The sequence below is a fragment of the Anabas testudineus genome, chromosome 11 (genome assembly GCF_900324465.2).
Source record: "Anabas testudineus chromosome 11, fAnaTes1.2, whole genome shotgun sequence".
Classification (NCBI taxonomy): Eukaryota; Metazoa; Chordata; class Actinopteri; order Anabantiformes; family Anabantidae; genus Anabas; species Anabas testudineus.
In genome coordinates, this window is record NC_046620.1 from 8,807,751 (window position 1) to 8,834,971 (window position 27,221).

Here is a 27,221-nt window from a genome sequence, read left to right on the forward strand (position 1 = left end):
TGATAATAGTCATAATGCAACTTGATGATGTGTTTAATTAACAGTCTGCTTCATTTCCAGCCTCTGCTGTAACTGTACAGAGCATCAATGGGAAATGGTCCGTTCTGAGCTGCTCCAAATGCACCAGTGAAAGGTCTGACACTAATCTTAGAAATTAAATAAGGCATGCTATGAACGATTGTAAATCTGATAGATATGCAAAAATATTGTTACTTTATTATATAATCTAAAATACAATGTGTACTTTAGTCATTATTTTTAAATATGCATTTTACAGCTATGCAGTATACCTCTCTGCACCCCCATTTTTGCTGTGAGATGTAACCTTCCATGGTGCGCGATACTCCTGCCTGTCCCTCTTTGTCCGGTAGCGATAGAAGGCCATGTTAATTATGGTAAAATTTGCGTTTTTGAATGAATTGTAGTTGAATGGTGGATCAACAAGCATACTCCGTGTGAGGACTGGTTTGCTGGCAATGACACACCAGAGAGTTTCAATTTAAAGGACAGCAGAGCAAGCAACGGAGAAAGGGTACAGTTTGCTTCCAAGACCGTTTGCAAGATGGCTAGCTATCTCCAGTGGCATGCTAACGTTAGCTAGTAAGCTAATGTTAGCATAGTAAACAACAGTTTTCAAAACGATCGATTTCATTATTTCTTAAATGTTGTGATAAGTGAAATTAAGGGCACATTTTTCACAAGTGAATGTAGAATAATAAGTCACGGTTTCGGGATTGTGTTCCAGTGTTGCGGCTGCTGAGTGAAATCTCAATGCTGCTAGCTAGCTACATTGAGTAACGTGGCTAGCTAGTTAGCCAAGGTAGTAACTAGCTTGCGTTAGCTAGCTGGTCGAGTTCTTAGCTACACATCTGTAAGTGATAATTTTAGAGAGGGAGGGGTGCTCTGTAACTTGCTTGTACTGGCAGACAAGCCAGGTATCAAGCAACCAGCTTTACTCAAGACGAACATTGGCTAAATAACGTAAATTAGTTCAGGTTTGCCTGACGGTTATTTGGTGACCAAATCCCGGCGTGACAGACACCGTGGCGAAAGATTTGCAGCTGGAAAGGAGTTTGCAGACCTGGGCCGGCGTTATAATATAACCTAGTTATTAATACGTATTAGTTACTGTTGTGATAATGACAATTTTAGCGGTATTGACATGACCTGAAGGCAGATTCCACCTACTCGGCTCATAGCCTTCAAGACGTCGTCATTTTTAACTTTTTTTTTCTTGCATATGAACGGTGATATGCCACTTCACCGACAGTCATATTAGCTAATGGCTGCCGAATCGGGGAGACTACTGGCGGGACATGGAAAACGAAGCAAAGGTAGGAATTAATTTCACCCATCTCCCAATCAGATCGGAATCATCCATTACTGCGCTGCAATGGGCTGCACTGGTGCTATTAGCAAATCCCTTCTCGCCTCCCCCATATGTAAACTTCACGACTGTCTCCGGTGGTGGCTGTTTCTCACAGAGTGGATCTGTGAACGGGGTTCATGTCTATCTTGCTATCAATGTACTTCAACTCCGTTTCCTCGTTCTCATGTCTTCGTCTTTTCCTGTCTCCCTCATTGACCTTACCTTTTCTGCCTCTTGTTTGCGGCCTCTCTCCCTCTCGCCTGGGTCATTTGGTCTGCCTGGGTCATTTGCGATTCAAGGCTTCATAACCTTGGTGATGATAACGCCTGGATGTTCAGCATCTTGTCCTCATGCCAGTCTGTGTCCCATCATTGAATCCATCTGTTGGACGTAAAAAGAGGCCCTAGGTCTAAAGCTGCTCCACTCTGTCACTAAGGGGTATTGGCCAATCCAAATGTGATGCTGCACTTGATTGGTGGTGGACTGAGAGCATGAGGCATGGAAGACTGTATAGCGTTGACTAATATTATATTTCCCTCTTTTCACTCTTTCCCTCCATTTTTTTTTACCATTTCAGCTTCACAGATGAAGAGCCCAGAGAAGAAGAAGGCAAGGAAATCCACCACTCAGGTATAAGTTGTTTTCAGAAATCTGATTTCTTCGCTAAAGATTATTAAAATGTTTTTATTATCTGATTTAATTTCATAAAAGTAATGAGGAACAATTCATTTATTCTGATTGTTTGTTTTTCTATTCCTTTCTTTTAGGCGGCAGGGTTCTCCCACCTCACTGAGTTTGCACCTCCTCCTACTCCTATGGTGGATCACCTGGTTGCCTCCAACCCCTTTGATGATGACTTTGGGCCCCCATCTCGACCTAGTGGGGCAGGTGGGCCAGGTGGTGCTCCATTCCTTCCCAGCCCAGGTGCAGGAGGAGGAGGTGGGTATGGAGGTGGAGGAAGACTGGGAGGAACCATGGGCTTCATGGCAGGTCCAGGGGGACCAGGCAGTGGCCAGCCTGGAAGGAGGCCACCATTCGGACCTCCAGCCAATGCTGGACCTCACCACCAACTAGGCTTTGGTGGGATGCCAGGCTTTGGAGGTGGCACTGGAGGTGGCAGTGGGGGTGGAGGTGGTGGTGGTGGTGGTGGATTCCCCCCTGGCGGCCCTTCTCAGTTTAATATTCCACCAAACTTCAGTCCACCAATGCACCCTGGGCCAGGATTCAATCCCATGTTGTCTCCAGGAGGTATGGGGGGTCCCGGAGGAGGGGGACCTCCACACCCTCGATTTGGCATGCCTCCACAGCAGCAGCAGCATGGACAGGGTGGACACCCATTCAACAGCCCACCTTTACCTGGGGGTGGTGGTCCCAGAGGGCCCCCGCACGGCCCTCTGCCTCCCATGGGAGCAGGAATGGGTCCTGGGATGAACATGATGGGTGGAATGGGTAGTGGCCCTGGAGGCAACATGGTGGGTGGGATGTCAAATATGCCCCCTCAAGGACAGTTTCCTCCCTCGCAGGATGGACCCTATCCTGGCCCCAGCCCACCAGGGCCAGGCAACGAGGATACAAAGAACTTTGGAGGAGGAGGGCCACCGCCTGGGCCCCAGCATCAGCAACAACAACAACAACAGCAGCAGCAGCAACAGCTTAATCTAAATCCCAATGGGCCCCCTCCTAATAATGCCACTCCTGGCCCCCCTCCCAATTCTGGCCCACCACAGCCTGGAGGAGGATTCCCTGGACATCCTGATGTCCAGCAGCCCAATGCCAATACACCTGGGCAGCCTCCATCAGCACCACCACAGCCTAATCCCAACTCCTCTCCTACTGGTCCTCTGAATGGGTCCGGTCAACCCCAGCATCCACAATCCAGTCAGCTACAGCCCCCCAGTAGTACAAATACCCCCAACTCTAATAACTCAAATCAGCAACAGCAACAATCCACTCCACCTAACTCTGCTCCTGGCTCCACCCCATATAACCAGCAGAACAACACTCCTGGTAGTGGTGGTCCCATGTCAAATGCGGCCCCCAATTCAGGTCAGGGCAACATGACCAACAACAATGGAGGCAACACTCCTGGCAGCAACCCCAATCCCCCCTCTAACTCCACCCCAACCCCAAATACCCAGTCTCCTCTTCCCCCTGGGCCTGCTGCCCCTTCAACCGGGCCTGTCTCTGGCCCTGGAAAACTTGGTGGCCCCGGTATGGTTTTTCCTTGCGGGCTCTGTATGGCGGAGGTGCATGACGACCAGGACGCCATCCTGTGCGAGGCATCATGCCAACGCTGGTTCCACCGTGACTGCACCGGCCTGACAGAGCCAGCGTACGGGCTGCTGACTCGAGAGAGCGCTGCTGTTTGGGCCTGTGACTTCTGCATCAAGACCAAGGACATCCAGGCTGTGTTTGTGCGCCAGGGATTAGGCCAGCTGGTGGCAGCTAATGAGAGTTGAGTAGTGGGTGCTAAAGGAGCAGCATGGAGGAGCATCGCGTAAGGACAATTAGAGGAATTCTTTGCTCTGATCTAACTGAATGACTTGTGTGTCATATCAGCTACTTGCCCAACTTTCTCTTGACTAGCCCTTTACTAGTTCACTACACAGAGAAACACACTCATTGACATTTATGCTTATATATAGCACTTTGAGTGACTCTAGGCAGATGATTTTTCTCCCCCCCCCCAACCCATATTGGACTTGAATCATGATGAATGTTTAACTACACAGTCCTTGAGACATCTAGCCTGCCAACCAGCCAAGCACTGACACCAACACACTACCTCACACACTTTGTGACTGTCTGGCACAGAAGCTCCCGCACTGACTGACTGTGATTGACTCACCACACTCATGCACCATGTGGGTGTGATATTTCCAACGCAAACACACATTAGGCAGGGAAATAAATGTTGAAATATCCCTCTGTGTATTGATACAATATCAAGTATCAGCATTAATATCTGATTTTCACAGCTTTAAGTTGAGATATATCAAATCCAAAAATAAATGAAAGAGTCCCTGAAAATCTAAAAGGGAATCTGGCTTTATTCATTATTTGATTGAGAGCTGTATTTGCCAACAGAATGCTTAATTCTAGCACTGCCCTATCACAGTTAGCCTTTTTACAGCATGTAAGGGAGAAAATGGAAAAACAGATGACTAGATTTCAGTGTAGGCATATTGTAAAACATACAAGTCGAGGGAGCGAGAAGAAAAACTTTTAATCCCAAGTCAAATGCATACACACTTGCACACACTTTGACCCTGTACTTCTGTCATTATGTACCCAGTGCAGATTAATTTAAAGGAGACATGGGCTGAGATTTCAGATTTGACACCTCACAGAGAGAATATTACCACCGTAATATTTGTAAATACTAGGACAAAACATTTGTCTGGAGCTCCCATCCGTTGTGAACATGCCGCAGAGTTGACCAATGAACAAAATAATGGATTGAACTTATGTGTCTTGCTTGTGTACAGTATGACCTTTTGTTATTTTTATACAGTACATTTGAGTCAACCATTTCTTTATATCTCTGCAGTACACATGAATTGTGAAATCAGTGCTTTTGGATGGTGTTGGCATAGCAAGTAGTGGCATCGTGTCATGTCAGATGTGCATAGTCCTTTTTTTGTTTTTGTTTTTGTTTTTAAGAAAAAAAAAGTGGGGGGGGGGGGGTGCATGTGAACCAATGCAGTAACTGTCTGATCTGTTTCTGTTTATATTCTGGCCTCTGCACTGCAAGAGGCTGTGAAGTAGACCAAATAACTAAAGAGCGAAAAATACCCTTTTTCTTTTCACGTGACTGTCATGGTATAAGGTGTTTATAACTATTCTTCTTTCTCTCTTTCCTCGATTTTTCTTTATTCATTGTCCAAATTGCCTTCCTTTTTCTTGCTCTCAGTTGTCCCTCTTTTTATTTTCCACTGGTATTTGTGCTGTGCTCTTGGTCTGCTCTGGCGCCTCCTGGTGGAAACTGGAGGAACCAGCGAGTCCCTCACCAGGTGGGGAAGGAAAGGTACTGAACTCTGAAGTAAAGACAGATTTTTTTTGTACTCGTCCATGTCTGTTTTTATTCCCGTGATTCTTTGATAATGGTTATATTAAAATGAGGTTTGGAAGAACCCGTTAAAACTAAAGCAATGTAATTTCTTAATGTCCTGATGCTCAGACTCATTATGGTGTATAAAGTTTAAATTTTCCTAGGTTGTTGTGTTAAACCATCATCAGTGGTTTGCTTTAAGGTTTTCGTCTCAGTTTATTGGGAAATGAGTTTGGTGGTTTTTAAGGTTACAAAAAACAAAACAATAGGCAAAACTGTATTATATATCTGTAAATTCATCGTAACATACTAACAATTATTAGAGAGTTGACATTGCACAGCAAGCCAGCTGAAAAAGTGCCTCATTACAAAGTTATCACAAGTAACTACTTTATAAAGAGACACATGGTAGACTCATCCTTTCAGTTTAATTTGGATACTAGACCCTTTGTTTAGCTTGTTTATGCATTAACTTAGTTCCTATTGCAGTTTTGGTTAAATGGACCACAGTAAATCACCAGGATCATATAAAGCATGTTTTCTGTCAGTAATGTGTTATTAGCTATTCATCGTCGGTATTGGATATGATTAAAGCCCACTGCTGCCGTGGAAACATTTTCAAATTGAGTGATTCATTATTTCCTATAACTGTGTGTTGTGGGAAATAATGGGTCACTCGCTGTTTCGACCCGTGTGCGGACTTGAAGCTGAGCCCGCAGCCGGCGCCGCCTCCCGGACAACCTCCCGCCGATGACGTCGGTCCTGAGGCGGGACGATGGCTCCGATGTGTCGGCAACAGGTTGTACTGGTAGCGACGGAGAATTTCCCGATGTCCCCGGTTCACTGACTAACATCTTCTCATCCCAGCGACTCGACACAACACAGCGCTGCTGCTGCTGCTGCTGCTGCTGCAGGGACTGAGTCAGGACACCTGCCTGTGCAGGAGGGATCTGTCCGGATCTGAACCATCTGTGCAGGTGCAGTAAAACAAGTGTGAGGCTCTGTTTGCTCAGCTGCTGCCTCTTTACTGTACGTTTACTTTAGTGGCATTTGGAGAGTAAGTGCTGGCTTTCGGAGTCCCACTGTGTCTGAAGCCTTGTTTTGCTGAGCGGGCGTTTTTGCAGCCTCTGGATAAGCAGAGATAGACACCTGTGGCTTTGTGATTGGATTTGGCAGCCGTCTTTCTTGGGCTCAGCTTTTCCTGCTTACGATAATGACTGAAAACAAAGCACCGTTCGCTGTCTGGCGTGTTTTTCAGAGGTTTGCATGCGGCTCCGTGTCTGTGACCGTCTGTAGTTGGAGCTCAGCGCGCTGCGTAAAGGCGGCGTGAGAGGTAAAGCCGGAGGATTCACACAGGATGCGACGGTGAAGCAGGTGCGTTGGTTGTTGATCTGATCTGTCTCTAAGATCGTGTCAACAGAGACTCGAGAAAAAGAGGTTTCGACGCTCAACGATACTGACTGACCGGATAGGTGGGTGTGACGCAATTAATCCAGCAGCAGGCAGGTGCCCAAGGTGTTACTAGGTCTGTAAAGTATATTTGGTTGTTATATTGATATGAACTGACAAACGATGTTGTTAAATTCACGATCAGGCTGTGTAGATCTCGCGTCTGCCATTAAAAAAACCACAATATAGCCTTTGTATTGGTGAACAGGTGAGATCACCTCATGGCGGTCCCTCATATCCTTCCCAACATCACTGTTTACACCTGATAAGTCACTCTCTGTTGGAAACTGTTGTTTCTGTTCCTTGGTCTTTGTTTATTGGTTTTGAAAATACTTTCTTCCAGAATTACTCCTGATCTCAAATCCACACTTGAAGGTCACTTCTGGGTGTTTGGATGAACATGGACCATTAATAAGATCTATTATTACTGTGAAACTGGCCACAGCTCACTTAACACACTTCACAACACCAGATAATGTGTTTGGTATCAGCTGGGACAGAATAATGATTTATTTACTTTTAGTCTAATGGCATGATGACGTTGACATTGTGTTATTGTTTTCTGTCACAGAAAAATTTACTCCAAACACATTATACTGGTTGCTTATGTAAGGTTTTGTTTAACACCTGAGAAGTTGGTCACCACATTATAGGAGCTTGAAAACATACATAACATCTGTATAGATTTTAATCATGTAATGATAATGTATTATCCATCTATCCATGTCCATCTATCTAATAACTGACTCGTCATTTCAGATGTAATATTCTCACTATATACAACCTCCTGAACCTGATTTCAGCCAAATCAGCTGCTGCAGTATCAAAGTAACTTGTCTAGTTCATTTACCCAAGGCCAGAGAAAGTGGGAGAGTAAGCTGAAGGTCACGTGTGGTAAGAGGGAGAGGAGGGAAAAAGGAACGGGCCTTCGAAGAAAAGGAGAAGAGCCTGCAGGGTGAGGAGAAATGCGAGAGTCGTGGCAGACGGGCTTGTTTGGTGACATTCCCGTTTCTGTTGACACTGTCTTTTCATGTGACAGGTGACAAAGAGCATGAGGAAAAGGTGAACCAGTCACCAACCAGTGCTCAGCTGCCTGTATCTGTATTTACTCAAGGAGCATATTTCCACTTTTTAATGTGTCTACTGATCAGCAGCCGATAGCTGAGCACTTTGACACATACAACAGACGATCAGGTCGTCGTTTTATTCAAAGCTTGGGAGACGTTCCTTGCTTCAGTGTCCATGCACACCAGGTTGCTCATTATTATCTTATAACTGGGGAATTAATTTATTTTGCTCTGTATTTTTAGACTCCAGTTTGTCGTCCTTTAATTAGTCTCTTCACTTTTTATTTACTGCCTATGTGGACAGTTTCCGCATGTGTTAGACTTTACAGTTGATGCTGCCCTAGTTCTCAGTTTCTTCTTAATCTGAACTTATTATACAAATGCAAACCACGCGCAATGCCGAGGGTAGAGGGAAAGCCTGGAATCCTAAGAATGTTTTTAGGAAAGACAAAGGCTGACTTTGATTCACTAATCTAACCTCATTGCTATTCAAGGTGCTGCATGTTACACTATAACCAGTGGTCGGCCTGGGCAGGTTACATTTTAATTCCTCTGAGAGTCACAAATGTATAGAACAAGGACACAGGGTGTGGTAGTGAGCATCAGTATTTGCAGAGCTTAAAAGCAAAGGTGAAAATATGCAGTAGAAATGATAACAAGAAGCTATTATCAGGTAATATGACTGCAGGACAAGAAGTGTGCTAACACATTAGTACTTACTATTAGAGGAACAGAAAGGAGTGATGCTTATTAGATCAACTACCTGCTACAGCAGGTTTGTGTAGATGTGTCTGGACATCCCTGCAAATACAGCTTGTGTGCAGTTCAAAGTAAACAGTCTACGTCTGAGTGACTTTACTCTGAAGTCTGGTGACTGGTGAGGTTCTGGAAACGGCAGAGGGAGAGGGGGGGCCCATTCCTGACATAGTCCCTAGTGTTTAATGGTCCACAGAGCCTGGACAAAAGGCCGAGTTTGCACCTTCCCATAGCGTCCATCACCAGGCTCATTGAAAGAGCACAAGTTGTTTAAATTTATTCTGTAAAGTAAAAATTAAACTGCAAATATTTTGATGATTCAATCATTCAAGTCAGGCATTTTAGCCGACATACCAAATGTATACTGTACTATATATGATAGTATAAGTCATATTTTTGAAAGTTTATTACATGAGTTTGTCAGTTAATCCAGCAAAAACTGTCATTTATTCCCATCAAGCATGTAAAAACTTTCACACACTTCAATACATAAATTATATATAAACTTTAACAGAGCTATTGTCAGCAGTCTTTGTAAACCTTATTTATCTTTCTGCTGCATGGTGTCTCAGTCACACCCACTTCTAATCCTACTGTATTTTCCCTGCCTCCAGAACACAGCCTCTGGAAAAACGTAGGCCTCAACCTGGACAAAGATCTCCTTAGTGCTCGGTGGCATATTTGGCATGACATGAATACAATACATTCTGTTTGAGAAGGAATTTAACCTGTAGCGCAGAAAGAGAAGATGACTGCCTCATCAGACGTGTCTGCAATCTGATATTTTAGCTCAGCACAGTGACTCCACCTGAGAACAAGAGGGGAACTTTTCACATAAGCCAAGGTAATGGTTTAAAAGAGTAATTACTTTTTAAGACTAGAAACAGCAAAAGGGGACGACACATCTTAACAGTGTAATGGCTTAAACAAAGGGCCAGTGAGGATTTAATCCTCCGCAGGTCTCTGCTGTGAGATAGATTAAAACTAAGCTCAGCACCTAAACTTTGGTGTTCTCATTTTAATAAGTTGCTCTCACCTGATTTGCATTTCTGCTGTTTCCCCTCCCTGTCTGACCAGGCTGCTTACACAGAAACCAGGAGGGAAACATGAGCACACTCTCTACTGACAGAAAGGCTCTTGTGGATTACGGTGTTCAGATCCGCTTCATTAAGGACCTCGATGACACGGGTGGGGGTTTTCCTGATAAATCCAGAGCAAACAGCAGTGCAACTCCTACTTCCAATAAATATGGGGTGGCAGTGCGAGTTCAGGGAATCTCTGGACAGCCTTATGTGGTCCTGAAAGATGGCGACAAGGGGGACTCATATGGAGTTCAACTAAACACTCCCACCTCCAGCTCAGGGTCACCTTCACCTTACAACAGCCTTCCCAAAATCAACAAAGAACCAGCAGAATTCGCCAACCCCTACAGCCCTGTTGTAAACACAGCACGCTCCCCCGTTTCTCCAGCAGAGGATGAGAATGGGGAGATTTTTGGGAGTCCTCTTAGGAGACCTCCAGGGGATGGTCAAGCAGGAACACAAGGAGACGAGGAGAGTGGAGCTGAGAGAGAAGGACAAGTGGAAAGGGCCAAAGTTGAACCCCAAGTCAAAGCAGCAGCCAGTGACGTAGAGACCAAGACAGATTGGACTAATACAAAAATATATAATGAAGCCGGGCTGAAACCCGTCAAAATAAACAGCTCAGGACCCAGAAAGGTCAAGCAGACTGGTCCCGGTTTTACTGGTTCTTTGGGGAGATTCAGTGGGAAAAAACAAAGCATAGCTTCCCTTTCAGAGTATTTCCCAGACCCTCCAGCATCAGCTGAGGCCGAGCCTGTCCCAGCAATCGACACCAACTCCCTGGCTCCCATCAACAAGCTCATCAGTCAGTTCAACTGTGGGACGCCAGGCAGCACCTCCCAGACCCGAGGCCGCTCGGGAGCGAGGCAGCGGCTCCGGTTTGACGAGCGCAGGAGGTCCAGAAGTCTTGATGCTAGAAAAGATGTTCAGGCAGAGGTTTCCCTTCCGTCTCCTCCTTCTCCAGCTGTGAATCCGTACGCTGTTCCTCTGTCAAGCTCTTCCAGTTTTTTGTCATCTGCCCCAGCGAGGGGGAGTCTGGGAAGGAGCCCTACATCTGTTGCCAAGGTGACAGCTCTTGAGACCCCAAAATCAAGCTTTGAGGCACCAGGGAAGTTTGGTGCCAAGGACACACATCCAGCTGTAGCAAAAAAGCCTGTGAGTATCAATGATGTAGCATCTGGCAGATATTAAATCACCTGTTTATTTTCAGCTCTCTAAGTTTTCATATTTTCTCTTTGAAGCCTCCAAGGAGCCAGAGTCAAAGCTCAGAGGTTGTTAATGTGGAGGAAACTCAAGTTAAACAATCTTTTTACAGCGTCAGGTAAATAACACATGGCCAGAGTGAATGTTCCCGAATGTGGATTTTCCCAGTCTGATCCTCTTTCCACTGTTTCCTCATCAGCTCCAGTCAGAGTGATGGATCCCTCAAAAGAAACTTCAACTTAAATCAGACGGCCGGAAGTTTAAAGGTATGATAAGACAATAAATGCCACATTTTCTGACTATAATCAGTAATTCAGAGATCATTTTTACATATACTGGTTTTTATTGTCCTGTCCAGAGTGGGTTTGGTGTTAGTCTTATGGTCTGTTTAAATATCGATCTATAACCAACAGTCTGACAGCTTAGCTTAGCACAAATACTGGAAACATGGGGAAACAGATTGTATAAAGGGAAAAAAATCCAGCTACCAGAAGATTGTTCACTAATTAACTTAACTAATTACATCTTGTTTGTTATTTGAACAGGCCCAGTCACCGACATATTGTTTAGACAGAGTCTGTTTAACCTTAATTCCAGTCACTGCACTAAGCCACCTGTCTGCTGGCTGCTGAATATTCATATTTACTTTACAGTAAGAAGATCTTCTCTCAACAGGAGAGTGAATAAGCGTATTTCCCCCGGGTGATGAGTGAGAATCGCTCATACTCTATTTGAATATATTAATTAACACAATGACACATAAATTGGACCAGTTTATTGTAATACAGCAGAGTTTCAGTCATTATTATACTATGCCACAAGCTGTCCTTAGCTTTTGTGAAGTCTGACACCTGAGTTTTCTTCTTAACGAAGACACTAAACGTTGTTGTAATGAAGGTGGCAGATGGTTGGCAACCTGTTCTCTTTTCTGAGGATATTAAATTTCTATTTCATTTTCTATTTATCTCCACGGATTATCACTTGGCAGGTCAAAAAAAAAAAAGTGAAAACTATGGGGTGTGCTGAATATTGTTCTCCCGGTTTTGGTGCCATTTCTGCTCCAGTGTGCTCCTTTAACACCTTATTAAAACAGATTGCACCATGTTGTTAAGAGCACAGGCACACTTCTTCTTTTAAATTTGCATCATTTTGCATTCATCTGCATACAGAAGGTATTTGTGTCCTTATCTTCTCATTTTACTCGCACTTGATTATGTATGATCCCTTGTTATGTACTCCTCAGTGTGTTTTGTGACCATGACTGCTTGTGCATTATTTTGTCCGCCTTGTCTCCTGGCAACAATGCTCCTGCAGTGGAAAGCGGTTAAGGGCTCAGTGTGTGTGTGTGTGTGTGTGTGTGTGTGTGTGTGTGTGTGTGTGTGTGTGTGTGTGTGTGTGTGTGTGTGTGTGTGTTGAGGGTGCAGTCATTGAGAGCTATCAATAATTGAGTTGGACTGGAACCCTGCACCAGCTGGGGGATGGCTTGACGGATGGGACAGATCCTTCTTCGAGGGGGCTTGTTGTACAAAACCTTAACCTTTCTCGGGCTGTTCAGAAATGACAACAACTACTGAGACATCCACAGCCAGCATCAAGCTGCAGGATGAAGGTGTTTACACCATTTTTTGGGTTTTTTTTTTTTTTGTTTGTTTTCTTCTGTTTTGCCCAAGGCTATTTATTCTTTAGCTCTGCCTCCAAACCCAAACATAATTTTTGTCTGTATAAAACCAAAACATAAGATCAGAGCAGGATCAGATGAGAGTGCTGTACAGTAAAGGGCTCATTCTGAGACTGAAGTGGGGCATTTGCGATACTTGCAATGTCCAATATTATACTGACACATTCTTAGTCTTTGATTTGAGGGTTACTTGTTTTGAAAGTGATGGTGTGCTGATGTCTTGTTTGTTCCCTGGTTAATAAAGAGTGAATATTTACTGCTGCTGCTTGTTCAAATGACAGCACAACTTTTTTTTTTTTCTTTTTAGTTTGGGCTAATACTGTTTTCATTCTGTAATTATGGAGCCATGCCCGATGGCAGAAAACAAGAATTCTCAAAACAGAATGGACAAAAAGGAGAAACAGATAAAGCTACTTACTGTAGTGGGAAAGGGAATAAAACACATTAAGGAATAACACATCAGGTTCCACCTCCCACTTTGCAACTCTGCTTTTTTGGAGGTGTGAATCTCTTAATAGTCCAGTTATTCACGAGGGCAAAATATGAATGTAGTGACCCTATTGCTTTTTTATCCCAACCTCCACATTGAGAACCACTCAACTAGACAAGATCAACTCAACTGTTGTTTAAGCTTTAAAAGAATCTTTAAGTGCGTGGCTGCAAATGTATTTATCATGGCAGGGGACTCGCTTTTGTTGTAAATACACATAAGGATTCATCTGATGCAATTCACTCCAAGTGCTCAGAGGAGCTTATAAATATTCTCAATTATTTTATCTTCTGTTAATTATCTCTTTTAGAGGACAGAGAGAAACTGAAGTGTCCCAGAATGGGATTATCTGCAAACTGTCCTGCAGGGAACAAGACGAAAATGAAACAAATCTGTACAAAATATATCTTCATATCCCATCGCTGATAAGTAAGAGGAATGTGAGGTCCCTGGAGGAGCAGAGCCGTCCGTGATCCTCGCTTTGTCTCTCTTTTCTGTCTCTGTGTCTGCGTCCCTGTAATGAGTGTGTAGGAGGATAAGAGAGGTTTCATGAGCAGGCTGCACTCCTTTTCAGTGAGTGGTGTGGGCGACAAAAGCACAGCCGATACGGCTGGGCTCCCCTGCAGCTTGTCAGAAAGAGTTGTTTATGTGGAGAGATTGTCTTTTTTTTTGACAATTTCTGCACACACTGACGAGGGATGTTCCCCCAAATATGATTTGGCTGCCAAAAACTAGGACAAGGAATCTGCAACTTTTTTTTTTCTTTTAAAGTTTAACATAATACAAAGTGCATAATGTATTTGCAGGGTCGACAGTGACGCTGTTGCAGCGTTTCCAGTCCTGCTTTTTGTGTATCTGTGCCCTCTCCTCTTTACACTTAGTGGAGCTGTGTGTGTTGTGTATTTGTTCTCGTACAGAAGGGAGATGGAAGCAACCAAAAGGAGAGCCTTGAGGAACTTCTGGAGCAACTGAATCGCTGCAAGAAAGAGCTGCAGCAGGCCCACGATGAGTAAGGATGTGTGTGTGTGTGTATTTGCATAAATGTGCAGTATATGCACATAACGGCAAACAACAATCTCTCCAGTTATGGCTCCTGTGGGTTTTTTGTGAAACTATCACTTCACTGTTGCCCTATTGATTCGCTTTTTAATGAGTTTGGTGTTGCAATATTGATGATGTGTGTGCGTGTGCGTGTACAGACTGGCCCAGGAGCGAATGGCCCGAGAGCTGGCAGAGTCCCGTTTGCGCCTACAGGAAGATCAGCTGGCTGAGCTTCAGGAGGAGTTGAGGAGGGTTGCAGAAAACTCACCTCACTCACACTCTCTGCAGACGGTACTGCCATTCTGCACAACGACAGACAAAACAGAACATCATCATTTCACGTCTGTCTTACTATCCGTCTCCACTCTTTCTGCAGGATGTGGTGACTTTGCAGGCGGAGCTGGCGGAGGCTGCCATGTTACGACAGCGCCAGGAGGAGATGCTCCATCAGCGGGAGCGGGAGCTAACGGCCCTGAAGGGGGTTCTGAAAGAGGAGGTGGAGTGCCATGACCGAGAAATGGAGCTTCTGAGGGAGCAGTACAGCCAGGACATGGAGAACCTGAGAAAAACCATGGAGCAGGTCACACAGGTGCACACAGTCAATTACTCCAAACTTAATTTGCTTTCAAACTATCAGTTAGAACTCAGATATTCTGAAATGTTTTATTCTGTTCTTTTTACCACACATTTCTTGCACTGCAGAAAGTTTTGTCCAATGTTTTAGATACTAAACTGTGAAAGAATCAAAATCTACGCACTGTCAAACCCGTAAACAGATGAATAGTTTTGTAGTTTTGTTCAGTATTTTATTCTTCGTATTTTGGTTCAATTTAGGAAACGAGTGTTAAGATAGAACCAGTCAGAGAAAAACAAAATGTTTACTGTTCAGAGGAGCTCTTTGTACGGATGTAGTGGGAGAGCCATCAGGTTGTACCTGTCAGAGACTTTGTGTGTCCTGCATGCGTTAATTAGCTGATATTAATTTGTGCTTTGATGTTGCATCCGCTTATTAGACAGCCAGGCTTTATCTTGTCATTCCGTTTCATGTGTCAGTATGCAGTTGGTGTTCAGACAGTGAGTGAGGGTACAATAAGGTCAGGCTAAACCCAGTGTGCAAAGTTAGAAAAGAGAATTTTGCTACTTGTGATTGCTGTGTGAAACTTTTTTTCAGTTGAATTTCTCTTTCTACCATTGAGAGGATTTTCTGAGTAGTGCAAGATGCGGCGTAGAGGAAATTTGAAGCATATATGTATCTACAGGAATAGATCATTATGCAGCAACATCAGCACCAGGGAAAAAGTAACATGCAGCCTGAGAGCAGGAAATGTGCAGACAGGTTGTCAGCTGCTTTTGATGAGGTGATTTATTTAGCATGGGTAGGATTAAAGTAGTTAGATCATGGTGTGTCATCACTGTATTGTGCTGTATCTCTTCAGATAGGTTGTGGTGTTTTTCCTTAGGTAGAAGTATGTGTAATGTAGAAGGCGAAGACACACTGATGAAGGCATGAGATGAATGCTCTGTATTTCTGTTTTCTTGTGTTGAACACTTGAAAAAGAAACTTGATTAAAAGGAAAAATGATAGATTGGATGTGTGAGTTGATGGTTTAAATATCTTTTTTAAACTATATGTTTGTTGTCATGTTGTCAGTCCCAGGAGCAGATAGAGGAAGAGAGGGAGAAGGTGAATGTTTCCATGTTGACTATGGAGAAGGAGCTGGAGAGCTGCAGAGACCAGGGAGAGCAGTGGAAGACGAAGCTGGAGGCCACCACACAGGAGCTGCACAACACCAAAGAAGAGTTAGTGTCTATGTATAAGTCTTATAAAGTCATATAAAGACTTTATAACTCCACATAGGAAGAAACAGCTTTAACAAATATCAGTGTCACTTTATAAGGTGTTCATTGTTGATATAAACATCACTAAAATAGTCTTTTAGCACACGGTATGATGTGCTACAGTATTTATTGACCTATTGCATTAATGTTATTCACATCAGTGTCTCCAAATTGTATGAATCTGAATCTTTTAAACACAGCACAAGCATGAAGTGACAGTAAGAGCAGTTTCTATTTCTAAGCTGATACAAAGTGATTATGGGGCCGTTGCTTTATTTTAGATTAAAAAAATATATATTAAAAGAAGTTTGTGTTCTCACCTACTTTTTATTGCTTTAAGCAGTTGTAGCATATTCATATTCTTAGTTGAGCATCAGCTACACACTCAACCGACTCTTAATTAGCCTTTAGTGCTCACTAAAAACCTCTGAATATACTTTGAAAAGATACTGTAAGATCTGTTTTGGTTCAGTCCTGTAAGACTACATATCTCTAGAGTTATTTTTAATGCATGCACTCTTTCACTTGACTTTTCATTTGGCAGGAGGGGGAAGCACATCGGCAGTCAAAAGTGAGAGAGGAGCTCAGTCTCACTGTTTGGTTTGAGTAGATTTAGCCGAGTTTCAATCAGCATTACAGATACAGCATGTTCTCTGAAATGCACTTGAAAATTGCATATATCTGAGTGGATTTTGGATTTGATGTGATTTTTTTTAGATCATTAGTGATCCAGTGAACTAATAATAATAAATTCTAGTAATAATAAACCCAATCATGTCCTGTTTTTATGGAATAGTGCAGTAGTATTGCCCCAGATAAATTTGTCACTGCTGTCTTTGTAGTGTATATATGTATGGAGTGTATTTTATTTAGGTGTGTGCGTGTGTGTGTGTGTGTATTTATAATACTACACTGAGCAACTGTTACCACTGTGTTTGCTTTAACATCTTGAGGGCTCAAGGGGTTAAGCTCTACTTTCCCTTTGGCAGGCTTCAGAAATCCCTTTTGGAGAAGGAAGAATTTGAAGACAAGTTAAAGGATCTTCAAGATTCACTTCTCACCATGAAGAAACAAATCCCCTCATCTGACGATCAACGTTCTGTAGAAAAGGTAATTCTCATTTTAGTCATGAGGCAGAGCACAGATTATGTTCGCTGTGTGGGTGAAATGCAGGGGCTCATGTCCTTTGTTTTATGGTGTGTGTATTTTTAATCAGTCAGAGCAGTAATGTGGCTGTGGGATTTTTTAGAATTATGTTAAGATATTTTTTCTTGTTCTCGTGCATTTTTCTTGCACACAGACAAACACAAATGCCCCATACTCACATTAACACAACATCTTTCACCTCAGTAAATTCCTCCTGCTCATACACACATTATTCATCTCTGATTACTTATCCTAAGGATCTTCAGTGTTGCCATGACAATCTGAAGCGGGCTCAGGTCGATCTGGACAAGCAAAAGGGCGAGTTGCAGAAGAAGAGCGACGCACTTCAAGCACTGGAGAAAGCGAGCGCGGTGAAAGAGGCCGAGCTCCTGTCTGAGATCAACAAGTTGAAGGAGCAGTCACAAAAGGAAAAGGCTGAACTGAAAAAGGCCCTCGAGAAGGCAAAGGAGGTGAAACATCATCTAGGTTCTATGGAAAATAAATTAATTTGATGATAGAAATATTTAAAAGATGAAAGGAAAACATCCACCAATAAAATGGTTTTAATGTCTTTGTGTATGTGAATGTAAAAAGCTGCAGAAAAAAGCGCTGGTATTAGATACAGTCAGTAAATACTGCATCGAATAGTACTCATTTACTGTTTAATCTTCTCTGTCTTGGTGCACTTCTCTCTACAGTCATCAGATGAATCTGCGGGAACGACTGTAGTGGACCACGGCGCCAACGCGGGGCCCCAGGAGGCAAACACTCGTCTCAGAGAGAGGCTGGCTCGCATGGTACTGCACAAAGCAGACACAGTACACAGCTGTACACCAACATACACAAAATTAAACATACACACTGTACAAGAACAAAAGAAATGGCCTCCTACACATCTGAGAGATGTGAACTAAATTAGATCAGAAGAAAAACTGGGAGAATAATCCCTCCAAGATAAATTTGCATAAAATGTGCTCTGCACTCCATGTGTTTCAGCTGTTTTAAGTGCTATAATCTTAAATTATTATTATAAGAAGAGCATCACTACACACAAATTGGTGTAGGTACACATTGATATAAAGTAAAACTTTAGCCTGGAGATGCCTGTAGATGAATAGGAAAAGACATGGAGCTTCTTTTATTTGCTGTTCCTCTGTTACATACATTTACACATGTAGTAACGCTGCTGACTACAGATGGATTTGCTGAGATGTAGAAATGGCCTAATAGGATGTACAAATACATAGACGCACTACCTACTATCTAAAATACAACTTAATCCATGTGCTATAGACTCATGATCATAAATGGACCTTTTTATTCTACAGACGAGGCTTCACTCCGGCGTGGCCCGAAACTCTGAGGATAATGAGACATTAGAAGTTCTGGAGGATGAGAACCGCACCCTAAAGTCTCAACTTGAGGAGGCAAAGAGAGGAGCCTCCCGCCTGAGCAAGGAGAGGGATGAGCTGACCCAGCGGCTGGAGGAGAAGGATCTAGAGAGGGAGGCGCTGAAAAGGGGCAAGAGCGACCTGGAGGAACAGAAGAGGCTGCTGGATCGAGCCCTTGAGAAGATTAACAAAGAGGTACGTGTTAGATTAACATCTTTGTTTGCTGACGTTTAGTGATGTTATCATTCACCACCTTCCCTCTCTGTTCCTGCTTCCTCCACTGTCAGATGGAGTTGATGATGGGAGATTCCCGTCAGTCAGTGGCAACTCTGCAAACACAGCTTGACGAATACAGGGAGCGCTCGAGGAAGGATCTGCTGGAGGCGCAGCGCAACAGCAAGGACAGGCTGGCCGAGCTGCAGAGGGTCCAGAGCAACCTGAAGGTCCAGCAAGAAGAGGTGAGGATGATTCTGAAACAACAAGGTTACATATAGGAAGGGGAATAAATGTTTCTGTAGTACTTTTTTAGCCACAAGTTTAACGATCAATCATTTCCATCAAGGCAGAATCCTAGTGTCTTCCTCTGACTTTCTATCAGGCATCACAGTGAGATTCATGTTCGTGGCTTTAAGTGAAATAACTCAATAACTATTGGGTTTTTTCCAATAAAGTTCGGCGCACACATCCATGTTCCACCTCAGGGTGAATTGTAGTCACTTTGATGATTCCCTGACTTTCCTGTAGCATGTCAAAAATAAAAGATGTTAGTCAGAAGTTCTTACTCTCTAAATCATTTTTGCTGAAAACGTATCAAGTAGTTTTCACTTTCTCAGAGTGTAGCAGGGTTCTTCTGGGAATTATAAAAGCAGAAAATGCATGAGAATGGGTGGAATTCCTATAAAGCTTCATATATATAAAGATACCTTGTATCTTTGGCAGATTTCTCGTCTGAAGAAGGAGCTGCTGGGTTGCAGTGAGGAAAGAGACAGCGCTCAGTTGGAGAGAGACCTTCTCAACAATCGTCTGAAACACTTGGAGAGTGAACTAGAATTGGAGAAGAGCGCCCATAGTGACCGTGGCAGGGAGATCAGGGGGCTGGAGGTGAGGCTTCAAGGTCAAAGATCATGAACTGAGGAATTTAAATATGGCAGGAGCAAATCAGAGACGTGTCAGCAAATGGAGTTTAAGGGTAAAATGTGATGGTATCAAGTAGGTTTGATTCAGCCAGGTTGATAATTTAAGACGGATTCATGTTTTTCAGTGTGAATTTATCTGTTTCTCTCTGTGTTTATGTGTTTTCACAGGATAAAATAAAAACACTGGAGATTGAGCTGGATGAGGAAAGGAGCGGCGTGGAGCTCCTGAACGACCGCATCACACGCAGCAGAGATCAGGTGTCATTTGAATACACATGCAAATAAACTACAGGCGATTCTCATAACAGGTTTATTTATACTGTCCGTATTGCTCTTTCCTATCTCTACTATGTCCCCTCAGGTGGACCAGCTTCGTTCAGAGCTGATGCAGGAGCGCTCGGCAAGACATGACCTGGAGATGGACAAGAGTGCGATTGAGAGACAGGTACTTTTTTTTTTTTAGTCGATGTGTGGACATGTGCACACAAACACAATTGGAACAGCTTTGTGCGAAATTGGTACTTCATGTAACACACATCACTGTACCACCACTCCCAGGTGAAGGAGCTGAAGTCCCGTGTGGCTGACATGGAAGGACAATCCCGTCCCTCGGCTGGAATCACCCTGCTGGAAAACAAAATCCAAGAGTTAGAGGAGAGGCTAAGAAGTGAAGAAAGGTATGACGGGTCAAAAAAAGAAACAGCATCTGTAAATATAACATAAATCAGCTCGTACGACTGTTGACACTTCTACTATATACGTACTAATGAGCTAGCAATTAAATGAGTGCTAAAGATACAGAATTTAAGTTTAACCCATAAGAACCCAGACCCATTTCTACTGAAAGGAAAATTATGTGGAATATGAAACAAATCAAAATGACCATGTGGAATACATTTCTCAAAGTATTAGTGATACCCAATCAAGAGGACTATACTACACCCTAGTTACACCTGGGTAAAAACACATACTCCACTTGGAAATAGTTAAACTGTCCAGCACAACAAGGCATCCAGTACTGCATGTTGCATACTAGGCTGCCAGACAGGAGGCGGTTTAAATAAAAAAATGATAAAGATAAACATACAAAGCACATTGTAGTTGAACTGTGTTCATTTGTCTCTGCAGAGAGAAGTCCAGTATCCAGGCGTCCCAGAGACGAATGGAAAGAAAACTAAAGGAGCTAAATGCTACGTTAGACCAGGAGAGAACGCAGCATGTTGAGCAGAGAGATCAGGTAAATATCAAGATCAACATGCAAATAATCTCCAGTGTTTCATTTAGTCTTCGCTGGTTAAATATTAAATGCTGATATTCCAACCAGATTTAACCCATTGGCATTTGTACTAATTAACCTATAAACACAGTCTAATTACACACTACGTGTTTTTTTCTTATAGTATCTATAATAGTATGTATAGTAGTAGTATCTAGATATACTACTAGACATACACCTGCTTAAACCTGCAGTTTAATCATTAATGCAGTTCAAACTGTGGTTAACGGCTTTATTTACATATGACTCATCTCATCTATGCTCCTCTTGACCCAAACCCAACCTCACTCAATCACCAGAACGCTCCCTGACCTCCTTTCCCCTATCATCTTTCTGCTGGCTCAGTCGTTTTACGTAGCCATAGCTGCTCCCCCACAAACCCACATGCTCATGAAAACCTCTACCTTTAACCCCTTCCTGTCTGGCTTCCCTCCTCTCCTACACCTGCACCGGTGACCTCCTCCGTTTCCCCTCTAACCCCCATGCCTCTCCCTCTCCATCCCCAGCTGTCTTTGCGGGTGAAGGCCTTGAAACGGCAACTGGACGAGAGCGAGGTAGAGGTGGAGCGCCTGGAGGGCGTCCGCCGCAAGTTTCTCAGGGACCTGGAGGAGCAGCAGGAGCTCCAGGAAGCGCTGCAGGCCAAAGTCTCAGCAATGGAGTCTGAACTGAAGTAGGCGACTTATATTTGAGAGTTTGCACATACAATGTAATATTAGTTAGTTGACTAACTTCAGTATGTTAAGCATTTTCTGTACACTAGATGTCACTCTATAGCAACTAGCCTGATGCCTCTGGATTCATTGAACTACAGTGCCTAAGAATAAGGACACAATCCTTTCTGTTGTGTTTGTGTTTCTCAGACGGAAATCACAGCAGACACACCGTGTAGCTCTGGGCCCCTCAACTTTAAGTTCTGAGGACGAAGATGATTTTGGTGAAAGCAAACTGAAGAGCAGCAACTGCTAGAGGAAGATGACACCAGATTTTATACGAGTTTTAGAAGATTCTGTTAGAGAAAGGTACTCAGGGCATCAAAGATTTGGTTGTGAATAGAACTGTTGCCATGCGGTACAAATTAGCAGTTTTATTTTTAGTGTAGCTGTCCAACAGAGACAGGTTTCAGGATAATTAGATTGTATTTTTGAGCTTTCGGCTGTGATTATGATTGCTGTGCTACTATCACGTTTGCTCAGTTATGTCGAATAGAGGGATTGCAATTACAGTTGGAAATACAAGGTTTACTTCATGTACTTCAGCTTAAACGTTTTTTAAAAAGACTCTTTGCAGTGGGTCTATTTACAAGTTTTCTGTATGCTGACATTATAGCATATTACTGCAGAATAGTTTATGTTCAGAGGTCATATTGTAGTGAGGTATTTGACCTCTTTTGCTTCCTAGATGCCAGATGTACAAATTGAAACTAATTTTAAACCAAAAAAAAACAATGTTTGCTTTTATACTTTATTGTTTCATTTGTTGGTTTTACCTGTGTTTGCTTGTGCATGATAAGTTGCATCTGTCAGTGTTGTTAATAATGTTTTGAAGGTAATGTAAAATTTAGTTCTTTTTACTTGTGAATGCGACAACAATGGGCAATTTAAACGGAGCCTATACTTTACACTGTATTAACTGTGCATACTTGTTACCCAAGACAATCAAATATACAAACCGTAGCACTGTGTATCCTCAGAGATTGATCTTATTGCTTCAGTTTTCCACTTTATGATCATATTTCTGAATGGGGTTCAGTATGTTGCATGTTTTTTACTCAAATGCCTTAAAATTAAGCTCCATGTCTTTATTTTCACTTCATGTTGTCACTGCATGTGTTCTGCTATATGCTGCTTTAACCATTTAAAAATAGTATTTCATTTGCTTCACTGTGCTTACATCTCACATTCCTACTAAAGGAGTCATTATCTCAGATTTAGTAGTGTTCCACATTTCTCCTTGTCACACCTTGGTTGTCATGAATGTTAATGACAATCTACTACTAACCTTTTGACGGTGTTATTACATTTTAAACATGTAATATTTCAAATCTGGATTTGGGCAGTTATAAGCAAGGTTGCTGTTAAATTTTGAACATGTATATTATGCTGCTGGTGACATTAGATATGCACTGCCCAGCTTTGTAAGCTTCTTAAAGTTTTGACATGTACATTTTGGACTATGTGTACTATTAAAAAAGTTATATTGTAGTTTTTCATATTTTTCTTTTAATTTCTTACATTTAAACTGTGAAATATACATTTTAAGTACTTTTTTTTATATATTTACATATTAAATTAACATAGTCTGGCTTGTTCTGTGCTACATGAGTAGCACATATCTTAAAGCTGTTAGCTTTTTTTTTTTACCAAGTTCCACGGAAATGTAATATTTTATAACATCCAGGGAGAAACTATATTTTGACCCTGATAATGAGGCCAGATGTGTGGGTGACCTACAGAGCAGCAGATTGACTTAAGACATTTCTGCAGTGTGAATATTTGCTTTGAGCCACTCTGGAAGTTAGATTTATTGTTATTATAACACATTAGATACTGTATAATAACCACAGGATGGCAGACGAGAGACAAAAAATCCACATGCTATACCTGATATCTGTTAAATTGAAACTGTTTTGTGGGAGGTTTATGTCTTGTCCAAGATGTGAAGACTTGTCTCTATGATAGGTCACGTGAACCATCTAATCCCAGGTGTGCAGCCTTTGCCTCATACTTGCCTGATTTCTCCATGGGAGGAGTGCCAGTTACCTGCAGGTGTGAACTCAGTCCCAGTTAATTCATGTCTAATCCCATTTTTACTCCACTAAACTTTCACTGCATCACTTCTACTTCTGTGTAAAAGTACCTTGAAGATTCAACACCCCACCATCATAGTTTTCCCTAAAACAACAAGTGACATCATAATTGGTAGTTACATTATTAATCTCAAAGGGAAATTCCAGTGTTGAGGTAGCCATTACACAGAACACTAAACACAAAAAAGCAAAAAAGACAGTAGGATGATGCGCCATGAAAGGGCGGCACAGGGACTGACAGTAGCCTTTACACACTGAAACTTTTATACAACATACACTTTGTGCATCAGAAACCAATTTAAAATATAAATAACCCTGAGGCAACTTCACACCTTTCCAAGCAGACAGAGAATACATGATCAAGGTCTGGTGCTTTTGCGGCTGTGCAGCAGGTTTCACAGTTATTCCTCTTACAAAACCACTGATAACCAGTTCAGCAGACCTGGAGGTTCACTATCAAAGGGGGCTTCATAGACTATAGATACAAGAACAACATTACAATCTCACATAATCAATATGTCTTGAGTGATTTATGTAGAAAACCCGAGGGCATTACTGCATTAGTACATATTCAGCAACTGTGGAAAGTAGAATTAAACTTTCTCTTAAACATAAAACATGTCTTTTCAGATCTATATTCTCTTTTCAGACATGAGCTCTTGTGTTGTTTGCAAATCTGTGAATCACCAGTGTGCTTCTTATAGCGCTGGATGAGCTTTTTCCCCTCAGAGACACAGAGTCTATAATCCTTAGTTGGCTGACTGTAATTACCGGAGACATTAAGCTGTAATCATGGCTCCTCCAACCTCTACTTGTTTCCTTTCTTAGCTCACTGTCTCCCATGTCTTACTCTCAATGCTAAACTTAACCAAATACTAAATATACAGTGACACGTTAATTAAACAGTGAATTTCTGGGTAATATTTTGGGCACAATGCAAAAATTCAATGGTTTAAAAGTATTAGATGTAGATTTGTTAATCGGTTCATGGCATGAATGGAGCTTCACTGTGAACGACAAATTATGTGCTTTACTGTAGCTTAACATATAATTTACAACACTCAAAGTATTAGTGGTTTGAATGTGCTTCCAATGATGTACTGTATGAGAAAGTGAACAGCAGCTTTCATGTTTCTGCTTGTGAAATGCAATGATAACACAGAAGTGCGCAACACTTACTATGAAACTCAACAAAGGAAAGAGGAGGCGTAGAGGTGAGTCTAATGCACGTTAGCTCAGCACAGACTACATGGCTGCAGACAACAACAACACAACTGTCTAAAATATTGATTATTTAACAGAAAATCACAACATTCAGTCCTTTTTAAAAAGAAATAATGTGATATATATTTGTGTAGCCTATTGTATACAGAGGTGACTACTGGTCTAACTACGACAAAGCCATTCATTTAGAAAACCAGTGCATATTTACTTTGGGCTGGGCTTTTCTTTTTTCTTTTTTTAAACAAAAAAGGTGCCTTTTGAATTTATGGCCCTCTTTTTATATTAATAGGTGTCTCACACAATGTAGATAATGTACTATACTGTTGTATTTCAGTGATGTGTACAAAGTGAGTACTTTTATTTGGGTGTCACGGAACAAATAGTTAAAATAATTTTGAATTATGTCGGAAACCATGAAGTAAAACATTATGACAAGTCAGCCAGAGGGGAGGAACGTTATAGTAAAATATAAAGGAGGCTTATCCAGCTTTACCTGATGTAAGGACTTGATTCTCATCTTTCTGTGGCAGCCTTTCATTTCATTTTATGCTACACTTCTCTGTAAATAAGTAACAATGGAAAAACGTTCACACTGGATACAACTCTCTCTTTGGAGTACTGTTTGACCCTGAGATCACTGAACTCTCACACTGTCACAGCTACACTGCCAAATGCTGAATTTAGACACTTTCTCAGGCCTGATTCGTCAGACATGTCACAAAAGGTTAAAGGCACATGCCACCATGGGCCTCACAGGCACAGTGAGTGGCGCTGGAGCCACCGACATGTGACAGTGATTGTTAATGAACAGGACTATATCCTATTTACAGATCTGACACAGAATCAGCTGCAGTGGAGAGGAAGCAGATCGTGTTACTGATGCAGTGTTACTAACAGAGAAATGACTTACTGCAAAATGGAGAAGAAGCTGCAAAGTATGTGTTGAAACAAGATGAAGAAAAAAAGCAGATGGGATCAATCTGGAAGACGATCAGGCAGCTGACAGAGGACAAAATGCTGTGGTTCAGCAGGATTCACAGCAAATGTCTTCCGGATGGAGGGATCACCAGCTTCTCTGAGGTTAGGTTTATTTCATCCTGTTCATTTAATGTACTTACTTTTATTAAAACACATTTACCATGAATTTACAGAATGTACTATAACTGCTATGAGGCAATATATTAGTACTTTTAAGTCCAAGCAGCAGTAAATAACCAAGTCCAGATAATGTAGGGTATTTAAAATGTACAATACATGTGTTCATGCACGGTACTAGACCAGTATACAAACAGCAAAGGTTTTACAAACAGTTAAAAGTAGAGACACACCTTTTCCTCCAGTTGGTTTATTTTTGCTTTACTTTTAATTTTTCAACATTGTATAAATTATAATACTAAAGACACTGGAATGATGTAGTAAACAAAATGTGTTAAACAAGACAGGATATATTTAATATTTTTGAGTCTTTAAAGCAGCCAGCTTTAGCTTTGATGACCTCTGCACACTCTTTGCATCCTCTGAGTCAACTCGTAGTCACGTGTTATGGTTTTGCAGCAACCTTGGAGTTCTCGTCTGCTGCTTTTCCTTCAGTCCCCTTAGACCCAACTCATCTCAAACCATCTCAAGTGGATTAAGATTGGATGAATGTGGAGGCCAGGTCATCTGGTGCAGCACAGAACCAGACATTTCCATTTTGGACTCATCAAACCAAAAGGACGTTTGCCGCAATTCATACACCTGAGTCACACAGTTTCCTTTGAACAAGTGGATGTTGAAATATGTCTGACACTTAAAATATTTTATGTGGGCTTTAAGGTGAGGTGCTGTAAATTTCTAATGCTGGTAATAGACTTACCCTCTGCAGCAGAGGTAGGTCTTGGTCTTCATTTCCTGGGACATTCTTCATAAGAACCAGCGTTAGATTGATTTAACAACTGCATTGGGGAAACAGTCTTGAGATTTTTTATTGGATTAGTTGACCTTTTTTTTTAAAGTAATGATGAACTATCTCTTCTCTTTACTTAACTGGGCGTTTCTTTCCATTATGTGAATTTGTACAGCAGTTGTGGTAGCATTGACCTTGTGGCCACGCTTGCTCTGCACAACACAGCTGAAGGTCTAAAGCACAATAACAAGGCAAGAAACATCACAAATAAACTCTTGATGAGCCCACATGTGAATTGAAAGCCATTCCCGGTCACTACCTCATGAATCTGA

At 42.1% G+C, this 27,221-nt stretch overlaps 2 protein-coding genes across 7 annotated transcripts; both read left to right on the forward strand.

The window, feature by feature from the left end:
* The first annotated feature begins 324 nt into the window (after positions 1-324).
* On the forward strand, positions 325-5,433 carry pygo2 (pygopus homolog 2 (Drosophila)). 2 transcript variants are annotated; one of them, XM_026346670.1, is made up of 4 exons: positions 325-532; positions 1,271-1,334; positions 1,947-1,999; positions 2,137-5,433. In XM_026346670.1, the coding sequence occupies exons 2-4, from the start codon at positions 1,283-1,285 to the stop codon at positions 3,826-3,828; spliced, it is 1,797 nt and encodes a 598-aa protein (XP_026202455.1). In that variant the 5' UTR covers positions 325-532; positions 1,271-1,282; the 3' UTR covers positions 3,829-5,433. The 2 variants fall into 2 exon arrangements, with proteins under 2 accessions (XP_026202455.1, XP_026202456.1); XM_026346671.1 differs by lacking the exon at positions 1,271-1,334.
* Positions 5,434-6,194: 761 nt separating this feature from the next.
* On the forward strand, positions 6,195-23,175 carry cgnb (cingulin b). 5 transcript variants are annotated; one of them, XM_026346666.1, is made up of 22 exons: positions 6,196-6,397; positions 6,679-6,892; positions 9,307-9,536; positions 9,770-10,929; positions 11,016-11,095; positions 11,177-11,243; positions 14,063-14,154; positions 14,345-14,477; positions 14,563-14,775; positions 15,838-15,986; positions 17,015-17,135; positions 17,429-17,641; positions 17,870-17,968; positions 18,500-18,757; positions 18,850-19,020; positions 19,502-19,663; positions 19,867-19,956; positions 20,060-20,143; positions 20,257-20,375; positions 20,827-20,935; positions 21,481-21,644; positions 21,835-23,175. In XM_026346666.1, exons 4-22 carry the CDS (start codon positions 9,799-9,801, stop codon positions 21,938-21,940), a joined length of 3,561 nt encoding a protein of 1,186 aa, XP_026202451.1. In that variant the 5' UTR covers positions 6,196-6,397; positions 6,679-6,892; positions 9,307-9,536; positions 9,770-9,798; the 3' UTR covers positions 21,941-23,175. The 5 variants fall into 5 exon arrangements, with proteins under 5 accessions (XP_026202454.1, XP_026202451.1, XP_026202452.1 ...); XM_026346667.1 differs by having other exon boundaries at positions 6,679-6,794; XM_026346665.1 differs by lacking the exon at positions 6,679-6,892.
* Positions 23,176-27,221: the final 4,046 nt, after the last annotated feature.

Coding starts and splice junctions, on each gene's coding strand:
- pygo2 (XM_026346670.1), top strand. CDS start 1,283: ATGGCTGCCGAATCGGGGAGACTACTGGCGGGACATGGAAAACGAAGC. Junction 1,335..1,946: donor ACATGGAAAACGAAGCAAAG/GTAGGAATTAAT, acceptor TTACCATTTCAG/CTTCACAGATGAAGAGCCCA. Junction 2,000..2,136: donor CAAGGAAATCCACCACTCAG/GTATAAGTTGTT, acceptor CCTTTCTTTTAG/GCGGCAGGGTTCTCCCACCT.
- cgnb (XM_026346669.1), top strand. CDS start 9,799: ATGAGCACACTCTCTACTGACAGAAAGGCTCTTGTGGATTACGGTGTT. Junction 14,776..15,837: donor CCATGGAGCAGGTCACACAG/GTGCACACAGTC, acceptor TCATGTTGTCAG/TCCCAGGAGCAGATAGAGGA. Junction 17,969..18,499: donor GAGAGAGGCTGGCTCGCATG/GTACTGCACAAA, acceptor TTTATTCTACAG/ACGAGGCTTCACTCCGGCGT.